This window comes from Sesamum indicum, unplaced genomic scaffold, assembly GCF_000512975.1.
Source record: "Sesamum indicum cultivar Zhongzhi No. 13 unplaced genomic scaffold, S_indicum_v1.0 scaffold00190, whole genome shotgun sequence".
NCBI classification, from domain to species: Eukaryota; Viridiplantae; Streptophyta; class Magnoliopsida; order Lamiales; family Pedaliaceae; genus Sesamum; species Sesamum indicum.
Genome location: NW_011628085.1, coordinates 105,774 through 124,728, shown reverse-complemented (window position 1 = coordinate 124,728; position 18,955 = coordinate 105,774). Strand labels below are relative to the sequence as shown.

General features: G+C 36.5%; 2 protein-coding genes across 3 annotated transcripts in view; one reads left to right on the top strand and one right to left on the bottom strand.

Annotated features, from left to right (window-relative positions):
* The first annotated feature begins 128 nt into the window (after positions 1–128).
* LOC105179697 lies at positions 129–3,641 on the top strand. The gene is made up of 2 exons (XM_011103348.2): positions 129–558; positions 3,375–3,641. The coding sequence occupies exons 1-2, from the start codon at positions 250–252 to the stop codon at positions 3,480–3,482; spliced, it is 417 nt and encodes a 138-aa protein (XP_011101650.1). The 5' UTR covers positions 129–249; the 3' UTR covers positions 3,483–3,641.
* Positions 3,642–4,709: 1,068 nt separating this feature from the next.
* LOC105179696 (phosphatidylinositol-3-phosphatase myotubularin-1) overlaps positions 4,710–18,955 on the bottom strand; it is an 18,183-nt gene continuing 3,937 nt past the window's right edge. For both annotated transcript variants that reach the window (XM_011103345.2, XM_011103347.2), the window contains 15 exons: positions 17,459–17,528; positions 17,122–17,171; positions 15,290–15,579; positions 15,109–15,182; positions 14,968–15,031; positions 14,760–14,825; positions 14,445–14,544; positions 14,217–14,330; positions 13,436–13,605; positions 10,928–11,012; positions 10,434–10,649; positions 9,961–10,020; positions 9,803–9,867; positions 8,427–8,706; positions 4,710–5,745 (listed from right to left, as the gene is read on the bottom strand). In XM_011103345.2, coding sequence (XP_011101647.1) covers positions 5,236–5,745; positions 8,427–8,706; positions 9,803–9,867; positions 9,961–10,020; positions 10,434–10,649; positions 10,928–11,012; positions 13,436–13,605; positions 14,217–14,330; positions 14,445–14,544; positions 14,760–14,825; positions 14,968–15,031; positions 15,109–15,182; positions 15,290–15,579; positions 17,122–17,171; positions 17,459–17,528 — 2,214 coding nt within the window. In that variant the 3' untranslated portion in view covers positions 4,710–5,235. The remainder of the gene's footprint in view (positions 5,746–8,426; positions 8,707–9,802; positions 9,868–9,960; positions 10,021–10,433; positions 10,650–10,927; positions 11,013–13,435; positions 13,606–14,216; positions 14,331–14,444; positions 14,545–14,759; positions 14,826–14,967; positions 15,032–15,108; positions 15,183–15,289; positions 15,580–17,121; positions 17,172–17,458; positions 17,529–18,955) is intronic.

Genomic DNA, 18,955 nt, shown 5'->3' with positions numbered 1-18,955 from the left:
ACATTTATTATTTTCTAACGATTTTATTTGTTTTCAATATCATTTAAAATTGGAAAATCTGGATCCACGCGATACGGCGTCGTAACTACAGTCCATTTCCTATTTTACTTCCACAACCTTCGCGTTCCCTACTCCATCGAATACTGTGGACTACCCCCCACCCGGGTGTTGTACTCTCCGCCCCTCCCAAGAACCAAAAACCAACCTATTAATTCTCCAGAACGCTCACAAACACAACACGCAGTGAAAATGGAAGAACCCAAAAACTCAGCGTATCAAAAAGAGGAAGAAAAGAATCCCATTATAGTTTTCTTTTTAAACTTGCTTGGTGCAATTAAGCTGCCTTTCCCACTGAAGAATAATGGTGCTAAGGTTGAGCCAGCCGGCGGCGCTGCTGCTGGAGGCGAAGGGGCAATCAAGGTTGAACCAGCCGTGGTGGAAGATGAAAGTAATAAGCCTGCTGTTGTGGCGTTTCCGAGGCAGAGCTTTCCTCCGTTGAAGCTGGAAGCCGAGGCTGAGGAAGGTGAACGGAGTACCAATCCTGTACTCCTATGGCAGGTTCGCCTCTGTTTCCTTGGAAATTTTTCTGGGTTTTTTTGGGTTCTGTTTCTTCTGCTTTTGGATTTTAACGGTTTGTATGTCTTGTAAGTATTATGACGGTAACTTCTGCATAAGTAGTTGTACCTTGGTTTGTTTGGATGGTGGCATATGAATCTGTGTATTCTCCTGGTGTTTGAGTTTATCTTTGTGTTGCAGAGTAGTTTGTGCGGTTTGTGTGTTATATTCTATTCTTAAGGCTTCGTTTGATTGAATGAGAGGCAAGGTGAAGTGATTTTGGGAGGACAAGTGGACTTTTTTTTGCATAGGAAAATTTTTATACTTTTCTTTTCTTGTTTTCCATGTTGATTGTTATAATTCAAATGGAAGAAAGTTTCAAATTGTTTGATAAAATAAAATAAAAAAGTAGGATGGGGAGATTAATTTTGTAGTTTTACCAATTAACTATTTATTTGTAATTTGTATATCAGATGGCGAATTTACCTTACTACTAAGAAAAAAGTAAACTATTTATAAACTAATAAGTTGAAAGGTCTTAGCAATACTAAGGCAAAAGAAAGAATGAAAATGAAATGTCTTTATTTTCCTTGTCGAGGATATGAAGAAGCAAGAAGGATAATCTATAGACACTATTTTAGCGTCAAATATTTATGGATAATATGGTAATAAAAATCAAAATGAGGATTCTTTCTTTGTCTTTTAAGCTTTATACTTGCACTTTTTTGGGCTCTGGGGAAGTTTTACCTACATCCTATTTTGCTTACCTCTGCATATTCTTTCAAACCAAACCTAGGAAGGTTTAATCAATCTCCGGTTTTAGTTTTGCTCTACTATTCTTTCAAACCAAATACAAAATATTTTTTTATATATCCATGTATACTTTCATTTTATCTGTACATTCACTGTTCTCCCAACTAAATGAGCTTTTAAAGACTGAAATTCGTTCTTCTTGCATTTGTCACTGCCGATTACCTTGATTTGGTACAAGGTAGTTATGTGTAGACTGTTTTGGGAGGGAAATTCATGTACTGTGTGAATTAGGTATAATTTGTCATTGATGCTTGAACTTTTGAAGTGACTCAGTATACATATCGTGCAGGTTTTGTTTAATTTTGATGTGGAGGTAAAGGAAATTTTGTTGATTCCCCTGTTGCTTGGGTGTTTGCTGGTCATTTTGTTTGTGTTCTTTGAAACTGGCATGGTTGATTATATGTCATTCCTTAGCACATAACTCCTGGCCTAAGCCCAAAGTATTTTTCCCACTTCAGTAGGAGGATGAATTAGTCAAAGTCAAATGCAAAAGGTCCTTGAAAGTGACAAACTCCTACCAAGATGTACCTATTAAGCAACTACATGGAAGTGTGTATACGACCTGATTAGTTGGCGATAGTACATGCACCAAAAATCTTTTATCCTAGCCAAGTTATTACTTTTTAGGGGGAGGATTGTTGGCCATAAAAGGGCTAGTGCACGTCATAAGTTCATTGCTATTCAGTGATTATCATATGAATAATAAAGTCTACTGGATGTGAAAATCTAGTAAGATACCTGAATATGGCGTGAAATCTTCAGCTCGAACTTTACTAGGGCATAAAATACTGTTGTAATTTTTATTTTATTTTGTCCTGATCCAAACCACAACTAAATGCTATTCGAGATTTTTCTTTTAATGAGCCGAACCCTTTTTCTGTTGTGATTGTGCCATAACCTGCCAATTAGGCATCCTTTCCCCCAAAAAAAAAGGAGTAAAAAGGGATTGTCTACCTCCTAAAAGCCTATCTATCTGTTCTTAGGTGAGTCTGCTTTTGTATTCAAATGCTTCTTTTTCCTTTTTCATTTTTCGGAATTGCAAGTTTCCATGATTTTATGATGTCAATAGTCCTCTATCTTTTGAAGTTCAAGCTGCCTGCCTGTTCTGGAGTTAAAAGTATTTTTTCTTCCTCGCCAATTTACCAATTATCCCTTGATGCAGTACAGCTTTCTCATGTGTATCTAACTTGTATCTTTAAATACTATTAACCACTTTTATGATGAGCATATTACACTAACACCAAAATCAAATACTCCTCCCGCCCCAAGATTATGGCACTAACTTGACCTGGCACCAAGTGCATACTTCATCTAAAATAGCATATGAGAGCTAGTGGTGCCACATCATCTCTTTGATTGAATAAGTATTTTTTGGGAAAAGGTTTTCATTTTATGAAGTGGAGTCTTATGTTGGAACATCTAAAGAAGAAATGGTTAGAGTAAATTTGGAGGTGTGTATTATAATTATGTGGGTGCAAGTAGGAACTAAATCAGACTTCAGTATTATATTTAAGTGGCTTTGACAAGGAATGCATTTAGTTCCAATTCAGGAAGAATGAGTAGTTGATGGTAGTCACTGCAGGACAAATCACAAGACTGTGACCTTTTAATGAGAAAGTGTCCATGTCCCCTCACAAGTGCATTTGTCTGTTCTAATGGTAGGAGGTGGGGAAAAAAACTGGAGAGCAGTTTCTTGGAAACTTTTAGGACCATTTGATACAGCATCATTATGACATCTATGAGAGGGTGTTACATGATTCATATTGATATTTATGTAAATCCCAAGAGATAGGATTAATTCGTAATGTGGTTATAGATATTAAATATTCCACCATAGCATGTCTTACTTAGCAAAGACTCCCTCTCGAAGACTTGTGAGAGGAATGTGCATTATGCAAACTTGGTGGTGTACAAGTGTGCATGCAGCCTCCAAAGATGGAAGCCTCTCTCTGTTACTGTGGAATGTTCTTATCTTTTTATGCTCATGCCTCTTTGGCTGAACACAGGTTTATGCTATCGGAGGATTTTTCATTTTGAGGTGGGCATGGACAAGGTGGAATGAGCGGAAAGGACAGAAGAAGTCTGACGATGAGCCTCCACCAGCTCATGATTAGCCTTATTCCATTAGGGCGAAAGTTTCCGTCGCTTGTAATCATCTACTCTTCTTAAAAAAGTGTAGTTCTTTGACCTTACACTGAAAATGTTAATCTTTCAGTCAACTGCTCAGCTCAAGGTTCATTTAATCTTCCACATTTTCTCAATTATCAGCATCACCTTTGTTTTGCAGTTGAGTTCTGTGTATGATATGTGTTACAAGTGCTCTCCTATTCAGTTTTCAACTGCTCTTTACCTGTTTGAATGGTTTAGGCATGAGAGGCGAGTGGTTTGGGTCAAGCCATATAACAAACTTGCCGGGCCATTATCATGGTTGGTTTAGGTGTGAGACTCTAGTGGTTTCTGACTACATTAAGATCACTTTATTGGCAAACCCATTTTACTCATATCCTTCAAGCCATACACAGAAATTTTACTGTATGTAATTTGTCCAGTCATAGTGATGTAACAGGTGGAATTAGTAAATTCAGTTCCACAAATACATTTGATTTGTATTAATCCGAAGGTTTGTCTGCCAATCTGTATCAAACTGTAACAGTATAACCAATTTGTCCTACAACGAATGTCAGATCTCTCTCACATGAAGGTAGCTAATAACATAAATTGTTAGGATTCTGCATATTCCTCTCTGCTCCTGAACGTCATGCAAGGTTGGAATCACACAATTTCACTTATGAACATATTGAGGCATCTTTCTGTCAATGTGAATGAATGATATACTCTCATTTATAAAGTAGCTGTCTTTCTATTGATGTATCTCTGTGAGATGCAAGTTTAATATTAAGGGGCGAAATGTCAAATTATTTCTGAATATCTACCCTTTGTAACAAGAAATCATGAAAGGCCACTGAACTATGGTTGGATGTTATTCTACTATGTAGATGGCCTTTTTTTTTACCCACACTCACGCACACATACCCAAGGTTCAAACACAAAACCCTCTCAAAATAATGTGCTCAAACCATTAGATTATTCCCCATTGGAGTGTAGATGGTCTGGCATTCTTCGGAATTAGAGGAGTTCAAAGAACACTAGAATCACAAATAACCGTTCATTCAGCTATTCATACATGATTCTTTTGCTGTGCCCAGTGTACCCTTCTATATCTGCAATTACAGATGTTTGCAAACCGAAGTCCTAGAGGCTTTTATGAATAATAATCAACAACCTAACACTTATGCTCGGTGATTGTCATACATCCTGAAATCAATCTATATTACACCCGGTAAATCCATACAGAAATTTCAATTTATTTGAATCATTGCATCAAGGTACAACAATGGCAATTACAATGGAGATTTATTCATCTAAAGTTGAAGGGACAACAGATGTAACCCTAATAAATCAAGAATCTATACAGCAGGCATCACATGCTATCTTATCAATGAAGGGCAGATTGTCAGCTGTATACATCGCACAATCTCAACCGATACCATCACAAAATTACCATTAAAACAATAAACTGCTTCGCTACCTCCAGAGACGACCAGAAACCTGAGGCTAGCCAATACTAGCTCTATTCACTATGTATGTACATTCCCGAGACCCATGTCAAATATGAGGGTCCATCTTCAGCTTTTTGTTTCTTTACATTGTTCGAGTATTTGTTAATTCATTTCTGACTTACTCGTGACAAAAATCTTTGACCTACAAAACTTCATTCGACTCCTATGAATCAGTTATCAGCTGGATGGTATGGCTGAAGGGTGTTTCCGCATCTGAGACTTAGTTCAAATCCGAATATATTACGACTCAAAAGTAGCTGTCATATATAGAAAGTCGGTCAAATGCATCATAATTTGCCTTCAAACCAACAAACTGACTCTCAAATTGAGCACAACCAGCATTAGGCCATCTACACCCTCCATCTCTGGTGCGAAAAGGGCATAAAGATTCACAGACACGACTTATAGGATCACTGGAATCATCGTCCGCCGCATGAGCAACTGAAGTGGAATTACCTGATTTCTCGTCATGCTCTGAATAACCACCAGATTGCATTTCCGAAACTGAAAACAGTGATTTTTGAGGAATTTCAGTTGGGTTGCTCTCAATGCTGACAATGCAATCACCATCTTCCGAGAAGTGAACCTTGCACCCAAGCGATTGTACTGCCCGCTTTATAGCTGCACTTTCCTTCTTGGCTCTTCTAGCCCAATCCCTGGCTGATACGCTGCTGAGCTTTTCATTTCGCAACTCAGCTGTCAAAGACTCCATGGCGACTGTTGTTTCCATAACTTTTGCCTCTGCCAACTCTTTTGCCTGCCAACATTTGTAAATATCCAACCACAGAGTGGCAAGAATTGAGAAAGTCATGTGGGCTGGCAGAATCAGTTACCTAGGTTTCATCTCATGCAATGTAGTCTGCTTTCATTGACAGCATTAAAAGAAAGACACCAGCAAATTTGACAATAAAACAAACCAAACTAAAACTAAGCATGTTTGGTTTTAGACCATACTTGGTCTTCAGGGGAAAAAAGAAAGTACATTGTGTGATTCCACTTTTAAGTCGATTACCTTAGCAGACCAGTGAAGCCTCATTCAGTCATGCTTCCCCTTCGGGAGGGGTTTTAGAGAACATTGACCAAGTTTAAGAGAGCAGAACCTCTTTTCTGCTATTGGGATGTTGACCATGCCAGCAGACTTACTATAATCCCTCCCTTTTGTAAACAAACACAACGCACTTTATCCTCCTACCCTCAACCAATTGTAAATAGTGATGCGTCATATGTGTTATATAGGCTAGGTGTTATAACTTGTACTTTGTAATAATATATTGGGATAATTACAGTCTCCTATCGTGAGTTTTGCTTCCATCTAACAAATAGGTCCCTCCGTTAGTCAAAGTTCACTAAACAAAAATTTGTTGATATTAACAAAAAAAATTGAATGAAAATTGATATTTACCCTTCGATTGACTTATTACTAATTTATTGCATTGCAGGTCAAACAAATCTTTGTCACTAAAATGCTCTTATAATGGTGAAGATATATCCCCTCACATGCTTTACGTGTGAAGATATATAAGGGTAATCTGGTTATAAAAAGATTTATCTGACTTGTAATAAATCAGTAATAAGTCAATCAGAGGAAAATATGTCTTTCATCCAATTTTTTTGTTAATATCATCAAATAGTAAATTTTGACTAATGGAGGGACCTATTTGTTAGACGGAAGCAAACCTCAAGGATACTAAATGTAATTTTGCAAACCACAGGAGACTACATGTAATTACACCAAACCTCAATGGAGAGCGGTGTAACTCTCTCTCTCTCTCTCTCTCTCTCTCTCTCTCTCTCATCCAGACTGTAGCTTTTAAATAATACAACTAGAAAACACTTAATAATATCCTAATAGCAAGAGAAAGACAAGCAACAACTGTAGTAAAGAAGAGGCAACAGCTCATACCCCTTACAGTAAGGAAAGAATTAACTTCCACCCTAAACTTTGAGCGCCCCCTCCAACTTGGTGACAAGAATCCAAGCTATAGTTAAGTGTTCTAAGCTTTCCTATATATGTTTTGCATGCAGAATCTTGCAGATCCAATTAAATCTTATGAAATCTATATGTCGACTAGATTTAATTCCCTAGTTAGAAGAAAAAAATTTCAACAGCAACTGATTACTTATCTGTAGATGTCTTACTCATACAAAAACTTGATAAAAAATCTTATGCTATCCTTTATACTCATCTCCATTACTTCATATATAGATGTTAAGTTTTATGCAGCATTCTGTTATATGACCAGAGACATGATTGTGGAAACAAGAAAGCCAGCATAGTTTTATGCATTACGATAATTGTGTGATAGTAATACATATCTGCTACGAATATTGTAATTGGAGATGGAATTTGTTTTATGCCAGCATAACAGATGATGTTTAATCGTGGAAAAGAGGCCTTTTCTATGTAAGCAAAAAAGATGGTCTTGACTGTCTATTTAGTGACAAGAATTACATTTATGCCTCCATCTCTTGATGGCAACCTCTGGTTCTTATCTGACTTATTATATCGCTGAAAAATGAAGTCTAATCACATGAATCTATGTACATAAGTTCATTTTTTTTAGTTTCTAATTGTTTATCATCCATTCATTCCCACGTTCTCACCACTATGAGACTAATAAATCCGTCTAGTTTTGACCATATTAATTACAAAATTGTGAACAGTAACATCTTATAAATTCGACCTAAACACTTCAAGGCCTTATGTATTAAAGGACATATAGCATTTTAAGTTCCAAAAATATCATAGCATTATTTGGTGAGTTTGGCATCTGATATTGCTGAAGTTGCTAGCATTTTGTGTCCCAAAATAATCTTGGCATTATTTGTTGAGTTTGGCGTCTGACATTAAATAAGTTGTTAAGGAGATTGTGGGTTGAAATTCGACAGCCTATTCCTCGTAAATACCTCATAAACATATACGCGATACTCCCTATTTCCTATTAAACACAATATAAAAGATTGTCTTTCACTTTCAACACATGTTTTGCTTCTAGTAAATAAGTCAAAGAATGAGAGGGAGGGCTAGAGAAGTGAGAAAGGTGGAAAGTGGAGGGACGGAGAGGACCAGGTAGGTCGGCGTTGGTCAGCCAGAGTTCGGGGAAAACCTTTATATGCTTCTATTTTTGCCTCGGGAAAGAAAGGAATACAGTTGGTATCAGGATCACATGTTAAACCAAACCAATCTCTGTTTATGGTTCCACACACAAATCTAATTTTGGTTTGGCAAGTCTGCGTTACGCATAGCTGGAGTGCCTAAATTCTTCAAACGAGATATTTTAACATATATGCACATAGAGATTCTCAACAAAAAAAATGGAGTGCATTTTCGCACTGATCGGCATCCACATACACACACACACAGCTAGAAAAAGAAAAAAGTACGCCTCCAGCCTAAAGAAGTTCAACCACGTGCGATAAGAAAAACATTGCAATTACCTTCTGCAGTTCAGAGATCTTCTTAGCCATATTCCTACAGTGTGTCTCGATCTCCCCGGCTTGGACTTCCAAAGGACAAGCCCATCTAAGGTGGAACTGAGGCCAAAGTGTTGGGGCTAAAGCTGCAGCTGGAGGTAGTAATGGACCTTCAGATTTTGATGGATCATAGAAGTGGTTATAATGCACATGAGACCTTCCATCTGAAACCCGCAAATCAGCTAAATACATCCACAAGCAGCCACATGAATCATAAACACCAGCTTGCTGCCTTTCCTTTTCACTGAGTTTTGAAGTACCAATTGCCGGAAACATTTAGGTAGGTATTTCAAAATGATAATAGGAGTCTAACAAGAGTTCATTTCATGTATAATAAATTCTTGCACAATACAGAATATCAGATATAGAGTTTTAGATTTTAGGCCAGTGTGATCAACTATCATCCCCAACATCTAGCAAGATTGTTGGTTTTGATTTTGCTTGAAGTTGAATCTGAATTATTACTTGAGTGGTATCAGAAAGAACTAGCATTGGATAATCAACTTCTTAAGTCAGAAAGCAGAATTTGTTTAAAACATAATTGTCCATTATAGATTCAGTTGTGCTCTGTAAGTTGACATGGCAACTGAACCTTCACCACCTATAGAAGAATAGAAGATTTCCAATGAGGAAACCCTTTGGCCTTGCTTGGTTTCATTTTCAAAGACCCATTTGCAATCTAAGTTTTAAAATATCCATTCTATCATGTGTTTTCAGATAAAAAACTACTACAGAGTATCACGTCTTTTTTTATAAAAGAAAATATCACAAACCATCGTAATCCAAACATATTATCATTCTATTACATCTTTTTGTTAAAAAAAAAATCACAAAAAACAAATTCAAATACATATACCTCTTTTTCATAAGAAAATCTATCACGAAACATACTAATCCAAACATATTTTCATTCTCACACAAAAACCCACTACAAAAACAAAAACTTGAGATATTGAAAATTTAAAATGGAAAAGGCAAAAAAAACAAAGAAGGCCTTAGCTTCTGCATTCACCAAGTCTTTCTAAGAGGAGACTAGTTTAGCACTACCAAAACCCTGTGCCATTTGAGTTGCGATGAGGTGATTATTTCTAGTGGCGCCTCTTGCACTTGTTTTTTCTTTAACCTAAAAGGTCAATATTTGATATACTTCGGTTATGCCAATTTGGAGCTCTGTTTCCTAACTTTTGGAAGTTGCAGAATTTTTACCCTGCATCTTTTGTCTTATATGACACAAAATTTCACATTAAACAAAATGCAGAAACACGGGTTATGGGAGCAGAGGGTTTGCAGCCAAGAGATATGCTAGTTTTAGAAGTTTGAACTGAAGGAAGGACTGATACCTGTTGCAGAAAAAGTTTCCAAAACGGCAGGAAAGCACACAGTCTAGTAAATCTACCAGGAAAACCTGCAGTTCCAGAAAGTAACAGTAACCAAGCAGTATTATAACCGATGATTGAAGAACTAGCTTTGTCTAGATGCATCAAAGGAAGATACATACCGATGAGAATTCAAAGGCAAAAGGATACATTCGTAACAGTTGTGAAACACAATCAACCCACTGCACAACAATTTCAAAATTTTAAAAAGATGAAACAGAGATAAAAGGGAAAAGAAGAGGCAGTTTCTAGGTTGAACTTTTCAAAGCCAAACTCCATAGTATAAAAAGAAAAAGAAAAGCAGTTTCTAGGTTGAACTTTTCAAAGCCAAACTCCAAAGCTACTCAAAAGTATTCATTGAGATGAAGTTACAATTAAAGTGAGGATGTGTATGGGGACTAACTTAGAGTTAACAATTCAACAAAATAAATATCCTCTCTTTGGGTATGACAGTTGGTGTCACAAGAAATTCCCCAAATCCATAAGTATCTTCGAAGATAAGTACTTCTACAAATGATTTAAATAGGGTGATAAGAAAACAGTTAAAGCAAAATTCAGCCCTCTTTGAAGCAGTGGATATTTCCAATACATGTACCTGCAAAAAGATGGGTGAGTAATTATTTTGAGCATGAGAAGATGTAGGTTGAGCTGTGAATGAGCTGGATGATTGCCGCCCGGGGGACGACTGGATGCTCCCTGTAGAAGCCTGTCGTGATAATTCAAAAGGATTATCACTTCCAGACACAGTTGGCACTCCAAGACGATCTGAAAATGGATGACCAAATGCAAGCCAATCTTTCTCTATTAATGCCTGAATGAGAAGAAAAAATTGAACCTCGTCACCAAAAAGTCAATATCTATTTTTTCAAATATAGTATGGTTACATGGTGACATCCACATCCATTCCAACAATTTGACCAAGTCGACTCACAGAGATGAAAAGATAAAATAAAATATAGACAAAAGCTACCACATTCAATAGCTGCAAGACATAATAGCTAATTGAAAAGGCTAAACCGAAGTTATAGACAGAACATGCATTAGACATAATGGTTGAATAAAGAAGATCCAGAAGTATTTAGCCAATACCTGGAAACCTTTGATCGTCCGGTAGTATGGATCAAGCAACAAGCTCGCAAGGGAGACCAATTGAGTTGTTCTATCCCACCCATCACTGCTAACACAATTTTGTAAGACCAAACCAATGGGTAGTACTTCATATCAGATAATAGTAGTTTTCAAACTTAGAGGGCATGAAGTGAACAAACACTTCATTTGAAACAGCAGAAGGTTGTCATTTCTCGTAACACAGTAAGACAGCAAGCATTTAAAAATTAGCAAAGATTACGAACTATATTCTCAGACTTAAAGCATTTAACATGGATGAGCACCATGACATGTATAGCCACCAGATATAGAAGGTAAACAAGGACCAAGGTAGCAGATGGGAAATAAAAATTATGAGCAGCATGAGTCAATACTAAAAATTGATTGCTCACAATCTCAGGCTCGACTGATGAAATCACAATCATGTGAACTATATAAAAGAACTAAAAGCTTAATTACGGAGTTGCAGAGCACTTAACAGAAATTCCTTCAACATGTTACATATTTTATAACAGGTAAGGAACAAGTTTTGTTAGCGAAACATATATAACCACCCAAGTGTGAATTGTGTGGTCCTGGTTATCGAACAAATCATCAACATCCTTAACTGATGGTAGCTAAAAAACAGTATAATCTACCTCCATCTCGTATATAGCAGGATATCTGAAGAACAGGATTAACATGTAGCAGTTGTCCTTTTCTCCAAATATACTTAATCCATAAACTAGATATTCGGATTCTTTTTTTTCCTGTGTGGACTAGTTGAAAAGAGAGATTGTCAATATCCTCAGTATTATGCTCCACCAATTATAATAACAATTTCGAAGATCATGCAATTAAGTTCCAATAGTTAACCTTTCTTAAGAACTTTGACAGGGAGATAATATGTGTTTATAATGAAGCTTCAGAAAAGCAATAAAGCAACAATTCCTATTTAAAGAATATATGGAGATTTTGAAATTCTGATGGTAGTTTCATTTGTAAAGCATCTGAACAAAAATGTTGGGTTAACAAAAACCACCCGAGGTTAGGCCCAATAACAAAGAAACCAATTGAGATTTGTAATTGAGTTTTGAAATCCTAGATGTCCCATTGACATTCGTGTCTGTGCCACAAATTTTGCCTCTGTCAGCCAAAATATATGAGAAAAACTTATTTCCCTCTAGGTGCTTATAATGGAATATTTTGAGACAAAAATTCCTAAGGACTAAGTACAATGCTATCTATACCCAGTGGATGTAATCAGTAAATTTTTATATTCACTACTTTTGCAGATAGTGTCAACACTTTTCACAAAATTTAAACAAAAGGTGAAAGACTTTATATAGTAAAGGATATAATTCCTTAGACATATATTGATCTTCCTTTGTAGAACTTTCTACTACATTCTCAACAAAATTAAAATGTAAATATATCTAAAATTATAAAAAGTCATACATTCAAATAATTCATTTAATTTTAACCTTTGAGTAAATAAAATGGAAAAATAGTTGACTATTTTTAAATTATATATTCCTAAAATCAAAGCATGGAAACCTATAAATATATTTCAAACTTACCAACTTATTTGTTATAAACCAGTAATTCCTATACTCTCAAATTACCATTCATAAAATTAATAAATGTTAAAATCATTCAAACTTAAAAACTAGTATAAATCATATTTAAATTCAAACTATAAATAGAAAAGATTAAGAGAAGTAGTCCAGATAATACATTGGAATTACTTATTAATTGGAAAAAGCACAAAACGAGTTGTTGAAGGAAAAGGAGAATTACATCATTTTCTCCTCAGGATCATAACCTCCTCATATGCCTTGCAAAATCCCCATATCCATCTCAAGTCCAAGCAGTCAATCCCCAACCCCCTACCTCAAGGCCACAACCTGTAAACCCCCTCGCTCAACCACCATAAACCACTAGCCACTACAAAATCTCAGCTTAACAACCCCACCTCTCATAACACAGATCCATGTTTCCAAGTGGTAAATTTAGGTAGTTTTTCATCTTTTTCTAATTATTTAGGTTAAGCTATTAATACAACTAGGTCACCCATTGTGACGCTATCTTTTTTAAAATTTGATATGTGACTTTATACTGATTCTAGTGAATTACATATGAACAGTAAAATTTATTCTGATGAACATGCATTCAGAGCAGCTTCATGAGTCTAAGTAAAAAGATGCAACAGGGAGTACAGGGGCAAAGCCTGCCTGCACAGAATAGTACGGTTAAATTAACCCTAATATTTACCATGGTTAGTCCCGCAATGTACTTCTAGACAATGATTAACCCAAAAAGCATTCACTTCTGAAGTGAAAACAAACACCATGATGTTTCGTGACTAATAAAAAAATTTCAACTGATGAGTGCCACTATAGGCTGGCTGTATGAGTTGCATGTTGAGAAAACAAAGCTCAGGCCATTGTTAATGAAAGATGAGGCACAATCTGCTCATACGGGGAATGACTAATGAGTAAGATATCTCACCTACAATGAACAAGCACTGTAGCTGATTCCAGTGCAACACGAGCAGCAATCCAAGCAGAACCAGCCAAGACACTTTGTACATGTATTAACCAACCACTGTCCCCAAGAGTTGAGACCGAGGCAGACATACTGCTGAGATTACCTCCTCCCCAGGTCCATCCACCATGCCTCTGCCAGTAAAAAGGCAAAGGTAAAGAAAAAGGTAAAAATCATACTAATTATCAGCAGATAGACCAGCAGACATTCTTGGCCAATTTTAGGCTTCTCAAGTGATTGTGAATTGTGATATTGTAGAGTACTGACAAAATTCAGCAGACTTGATATGTCTTGCTATTGTGGAGTTTTGACTGATATACTACTAATTTAAGCCAGCAAATAATCAAGTCAGCCAATGACTTAGATTCATCATTCAACTAGAACTATACAACTTAGTGGGGATATTTGGTTAATTGGGAATTCCACCAATATAATTGTTGTCTGCAAAGAGAACACCATTATTCTAATTCTTCAGAAGAAGGTAGAGAACGTACATCATACTGAATAGATACCAAGTCCAATGTTTTCAGAACAAATTACATGAAGACAGCTTGATTTTCTTCAGTTTTGTCATATCACAATACATATTTCGTGCATTGGTCAGGTAGGCTACCAGAGGATCACACAATGGGGAAAATGGAGTGAAGGTGATTCATGGGGGTTTGGTATCACTTTGTCCTAATAAGTAGAACAGAAACCTCTTTTGTCGTATGCAGCAATATCTTTGCAGGAATAAAAATCATACCAAAAACGAAGACATCCCATCAGATGAATTGGCACCATGAGTATCCACGTATTCTCTAAGCCTAACAAGGCTCTCTCTCATAGCATGTATATTGTCTATCCCAAAGAAAACAATCTGCAAGCAGTTCAAATAAGATAATCTGAAGATTAAAGAAAAAAGAACACAAAGAAAACCGAAGTACTTGGGAAATATGAGGTCAGAATTTGTCGACACAAAATTTAGACAGACCTCAGAATGAGAATAATTGGCAGATGACTCTGATCCACCACCCATTGCTCCGTTTGCTAAAGCATTTTTCCTAGGCCTTGCATCAGCGATGTATAGCTTCCTATTGAAAATTTATTCAACAAAATGATTTTCTCGAATATAGATATTGAAACTGTTTTAGATAATAATCTCAAGCTGAAGTATATTACAATTTTTGGGTGATTCAGCTGCTTAATAACACAACAAATTAAGGTAGAGGCGAAACAAGGTGAAAGGTTTAATGATAACAAGTACGAAAAAAATGAGTACTGTGCCAAACTAAATGAGAAAAGCCACCTCCTGCGTTCCTTAATTCCAGAAAGCTGAGTCCAGAGTGCTGCAACTAGCTTCTCATCAGCATTGCTGTAGAGAACATATGTCAGGAGACAGAGCAAAGAGACTGAACCTACCTTCCACACTCTCACTACTGAACATTGCTATAGCAACAATCATAACTAACAGCTTCTTATGGGACTACAAGGTTTAAAAACTGCAAAAGACACACCTTCGCATATTCATCATGAGGCCAACCAGTGGTTGTGAAGAACGAGCAAGAACAGCTCCAGTTCCTATAGCTCATTAGTGAGACAGACTTACAAAGGAAGTCGAGATAAAAATATTTATTTGAAACTGAATAAGCAAGTACCTGGATGACACCAGGAAATTACAGGCAACCTACACCGTGCACGGAAGGTACAAGCCTGCTGTATTTCTACATCACTGACAACAGAAGCGAAGCAAAGACATAATGCACACCATCACCAGCATTAGTGAGATTTCCTGCAGTAACTCCAGAGAAGAAATCAAAGGCAAGCAAATTATCTTACCTGATGGAATTTGGAATAAGCAACGCAAATGGATAGGTCGCACACATTGTATAATTAGAATTCACTTTGCTTATTCTCCACCATTCATTAGACAATGTGAACGAGCCATCTTCAATTGTCCTAGAAGAAGCATGATGTGACCCCATCCCGAGAAGCCGGTAGTACTCATTCAATAGCCGCACCTTAGGGCTTGTGTTATTGAATCTAGAAGGTCCAGAGACAAAAGCATAGAGATCCCAAAGTCTAGCTGGCCTAGTGCACCTTAATAATGCATCATATACAGCACGCCTCTGCATAATCACAATTTTTCAATCAGGTTTACCTTGTAAGACATATGTTGTGAAGATTAATATTAAGAATAATAATTGAGATACTTTCAGGGTAAAATATCAAGTTAGGTACTCAGGTACTAATCTGGACATAATCCTTAATCCAAAATCTGAACTTAAATTGGTTAGTTTTTATTTCAATCATGGTTCACTACATTTTGAGTTCACATCTTTCATATATAAAATATGATGTCATGAAAATTCATCATACACGGATGAGAAGATAAAAGGGCCCAGAGTTATGCAGTGGAGTAACCACTTTGATACATAAGAGTAGCCAAAGCGATTAAAATTCTAAACAGAAGTGACTGTAATTCGTAACATACTTAATCTGGACATTGTTTTAATATAAAAAAGCCTACAGACCCTTAAGACGGGGACCGGTTTGAATCTTGGTTGGGACTTGGGGAAACCAAAGTCAGAAACAGAGCTGGTGATATTGCAGTTTGATAAGAGTGTCACAAATTTATCAGGATACAGAGACTACCACTCTTGATACACTATACTGTATGAATATAGATTAATACATAATTCTTCATGTAAAAATATGGATTAATACATAGCTTCATTTTCTTGTTGCAAAATCAATACCAAAAACTTTCCTCTCTAATTGATGAGATGAATAAATTTTCTGAATGTTTATCAAAATGTATGAGGCTGGAAACTCTTAACTTCGATTTCATCTTTAGATACTACTTCATATAGGCCGCTACTTTAGAGAGATGGTTCCTAGCAATAGATCTGGACAACCCCCAATCTCATGTACCACCACTGGTAAGGCTTAAACTTTTTCCACTCTCCAGTTATTTATTTTATAAGCTATTTTTAAGTATTGGATTTTTTGTTATGTGAATCATGCATCACCATCACTTGTAGTTATTATCATTCAGTGAATGATTAATAAATGATCCACCGATATTAATCAAATCAATTAGAATGTTCCTTACTTTGTAGTTCTACATAGTGATTATTCTACATAGATTCAAAATACTCTAGTACATTAAATGTTTGATCCAGATTATTTAATCAATCAATAATAGGTTTTTTATTGTTGGGCTAGGTTAGCAAGCGAGTCAAGGAAATCTTTTACAAAATAACAGATTACTGAAGCCAAGACTATAATCTGGGCGTTCACATGTTTCAAGCAGACTATTGTAATTTCATTTCAAAAACTGATTTTAACAGCTGCAGGCACAATATCCCAACTAACTATCTATTCAAAAAGCGTTGGAAATCAGGGGACTGCTGGAAATCTGTAAATTTACCTCTATACAACAAATATATATTGTATAGTTTTTATGATTTATCACCTTTTAGATTAGTTGATTTCCTAGTTAGTCACACAATTGTTCATAAACACTAACCATGTACTGCTCATCCAAAAACATAGAAAGGAAAATCCTTTGATATGCAGCCTAAGTATCAGAAATATTACCTATACCACCACCTGGAGCTGGTTCAAAAGGTCAAACAAATAAACTTTCTATTACCAGGATGACTGACCTGTTTTGTACGAGGCCGAAAACCAAACACAATAATTCTCATATCCTTGCCTGCAGATCAGAGTAAAAAACAGTCCAATTAATGCAATCAATTGGACAGTGGGTAGATTTAATTCAATCAATCACACAACATAGTTCTGTACAAACTCAGTGATCAGCTGACAAATAAATCATAAACCAGATAAAGCAACACTTCCCTATCATTGATCAATACCACAACCAATTACAAATAGAACTTTGCTTTGGTGATTGTTCCTCATATATTTGCCCAGGACTGCTCTCAGTGACTAATAATAATAAGGTGCAAGTTGCACTTTTTGGACAAGGATGTTGCATACCAATGACCTGAAGCAATCGCTGTGATGGAGTCTTGTCAAACGGCCTGGGGCCTGATGGAAGCTTCATTACCTTTGGCCAGGAAAAGCAATTTGAATTAAAATTGTGTATTATCACCAAACACAATAAGTACTGTACCGGCATAATTCAATAAAAGGGCAATGCAAAATCCCAATGTGCAGGGATTGAACAAAACAACTATACGAAGAGGATGCAGAAAAGCAGGGCATTCACGCAACATAAGTAAAAATTCGCAGTACTCCCAGAATCAACAATTGTGCAATAAAAAATCAGCAATCCCAAAGTTAAAATAGGAACCTAAATAGGAACCTAGAAATCAGCCTGCCAAAAGTTCCACTGCATCATAATCTAATTTCCCAAATGACGGAGGACACAGTTCTTAAATATCCTCTTAGAAAAATTGACAGATACCATGTAAGGGTGATCGACAATAAGCAGTCACTTTTTTACTTGCAGCTGAAAGGGAATACACCATCAACATAATCCAGTAGGATCTGAGGCAAGTTCGGCAAAGTCACTACATGGGACCAGTCATGCATTTGGAATCAAGTTTGGTTCATCTGCCCAGACCACCTAACAGGGTAAAATCACTCACTTGGACAGTCTACCACTAGTCTATTTCTCTGGTGAATGCCAAAATACAAGATATGCCAAATGATTTTAATATCACTAAGATAACTTCATCCAAAAAAGACAAGTGCTCATGTAAAAAGCATAAACAAGGAACTAGCATGAGACTAACTAATAATTGTTGTCTGCAAATCCATCTAGCCCACTAGCAGTACAAAAAAGGGAGCTGGTGATTATATTAACCAGATGGCAACCAAAGAAAATAAGAGCAATTACTTTTCAGCTTATGAATGGGATTCCATATCCCTGAAGAATCCTGTTGCTAAAAGAATTTAATCAAGCAATGCTCCAAGCCTCCAAATGATAATGGCTTCTGTTAAATATATCTTCCCCATGACTCCTCCTAGCTCACAAGGTTTTACTAATACTACAACTATTATGCTGCTTCTCCCAAAATACCCAATTTTCTTTTCCTCCTCAAATACCCAATTTCTTTCCTCCCTCAAATACCCAATTTCGTCATAAAAAACTAGAAACAGCCCCCTGCAATATCATCTTGCCTCTGAATTCTACCTGTGGTGGTTCTAAGTACTGAAGCTCAAATTCTTGCAACCAAAACACCTAGCAACTGAGATTGTTTTTTCCCCTCATAAGTTGGGCCCTTTTAGCAGATCAATGGTGGTGATGGAGGTGACACTTCAATGGCAGCAATGCTGAAGAAGATCTATAGTCACTGCTAATAAATACCAGAAACAAGGAGATTCGATAAAGAAGAAATAGGAAGAGAACAAGAAAAAAGGAAAAGAAATGAGGCAGCAGGGGCAGCAACACTGATACAAGCAGCCAGCAGAACCTAGATAGATTCTGGAAAGGAAAACAAAAAATGAAGAAAAGAGTGGAGGCACAGA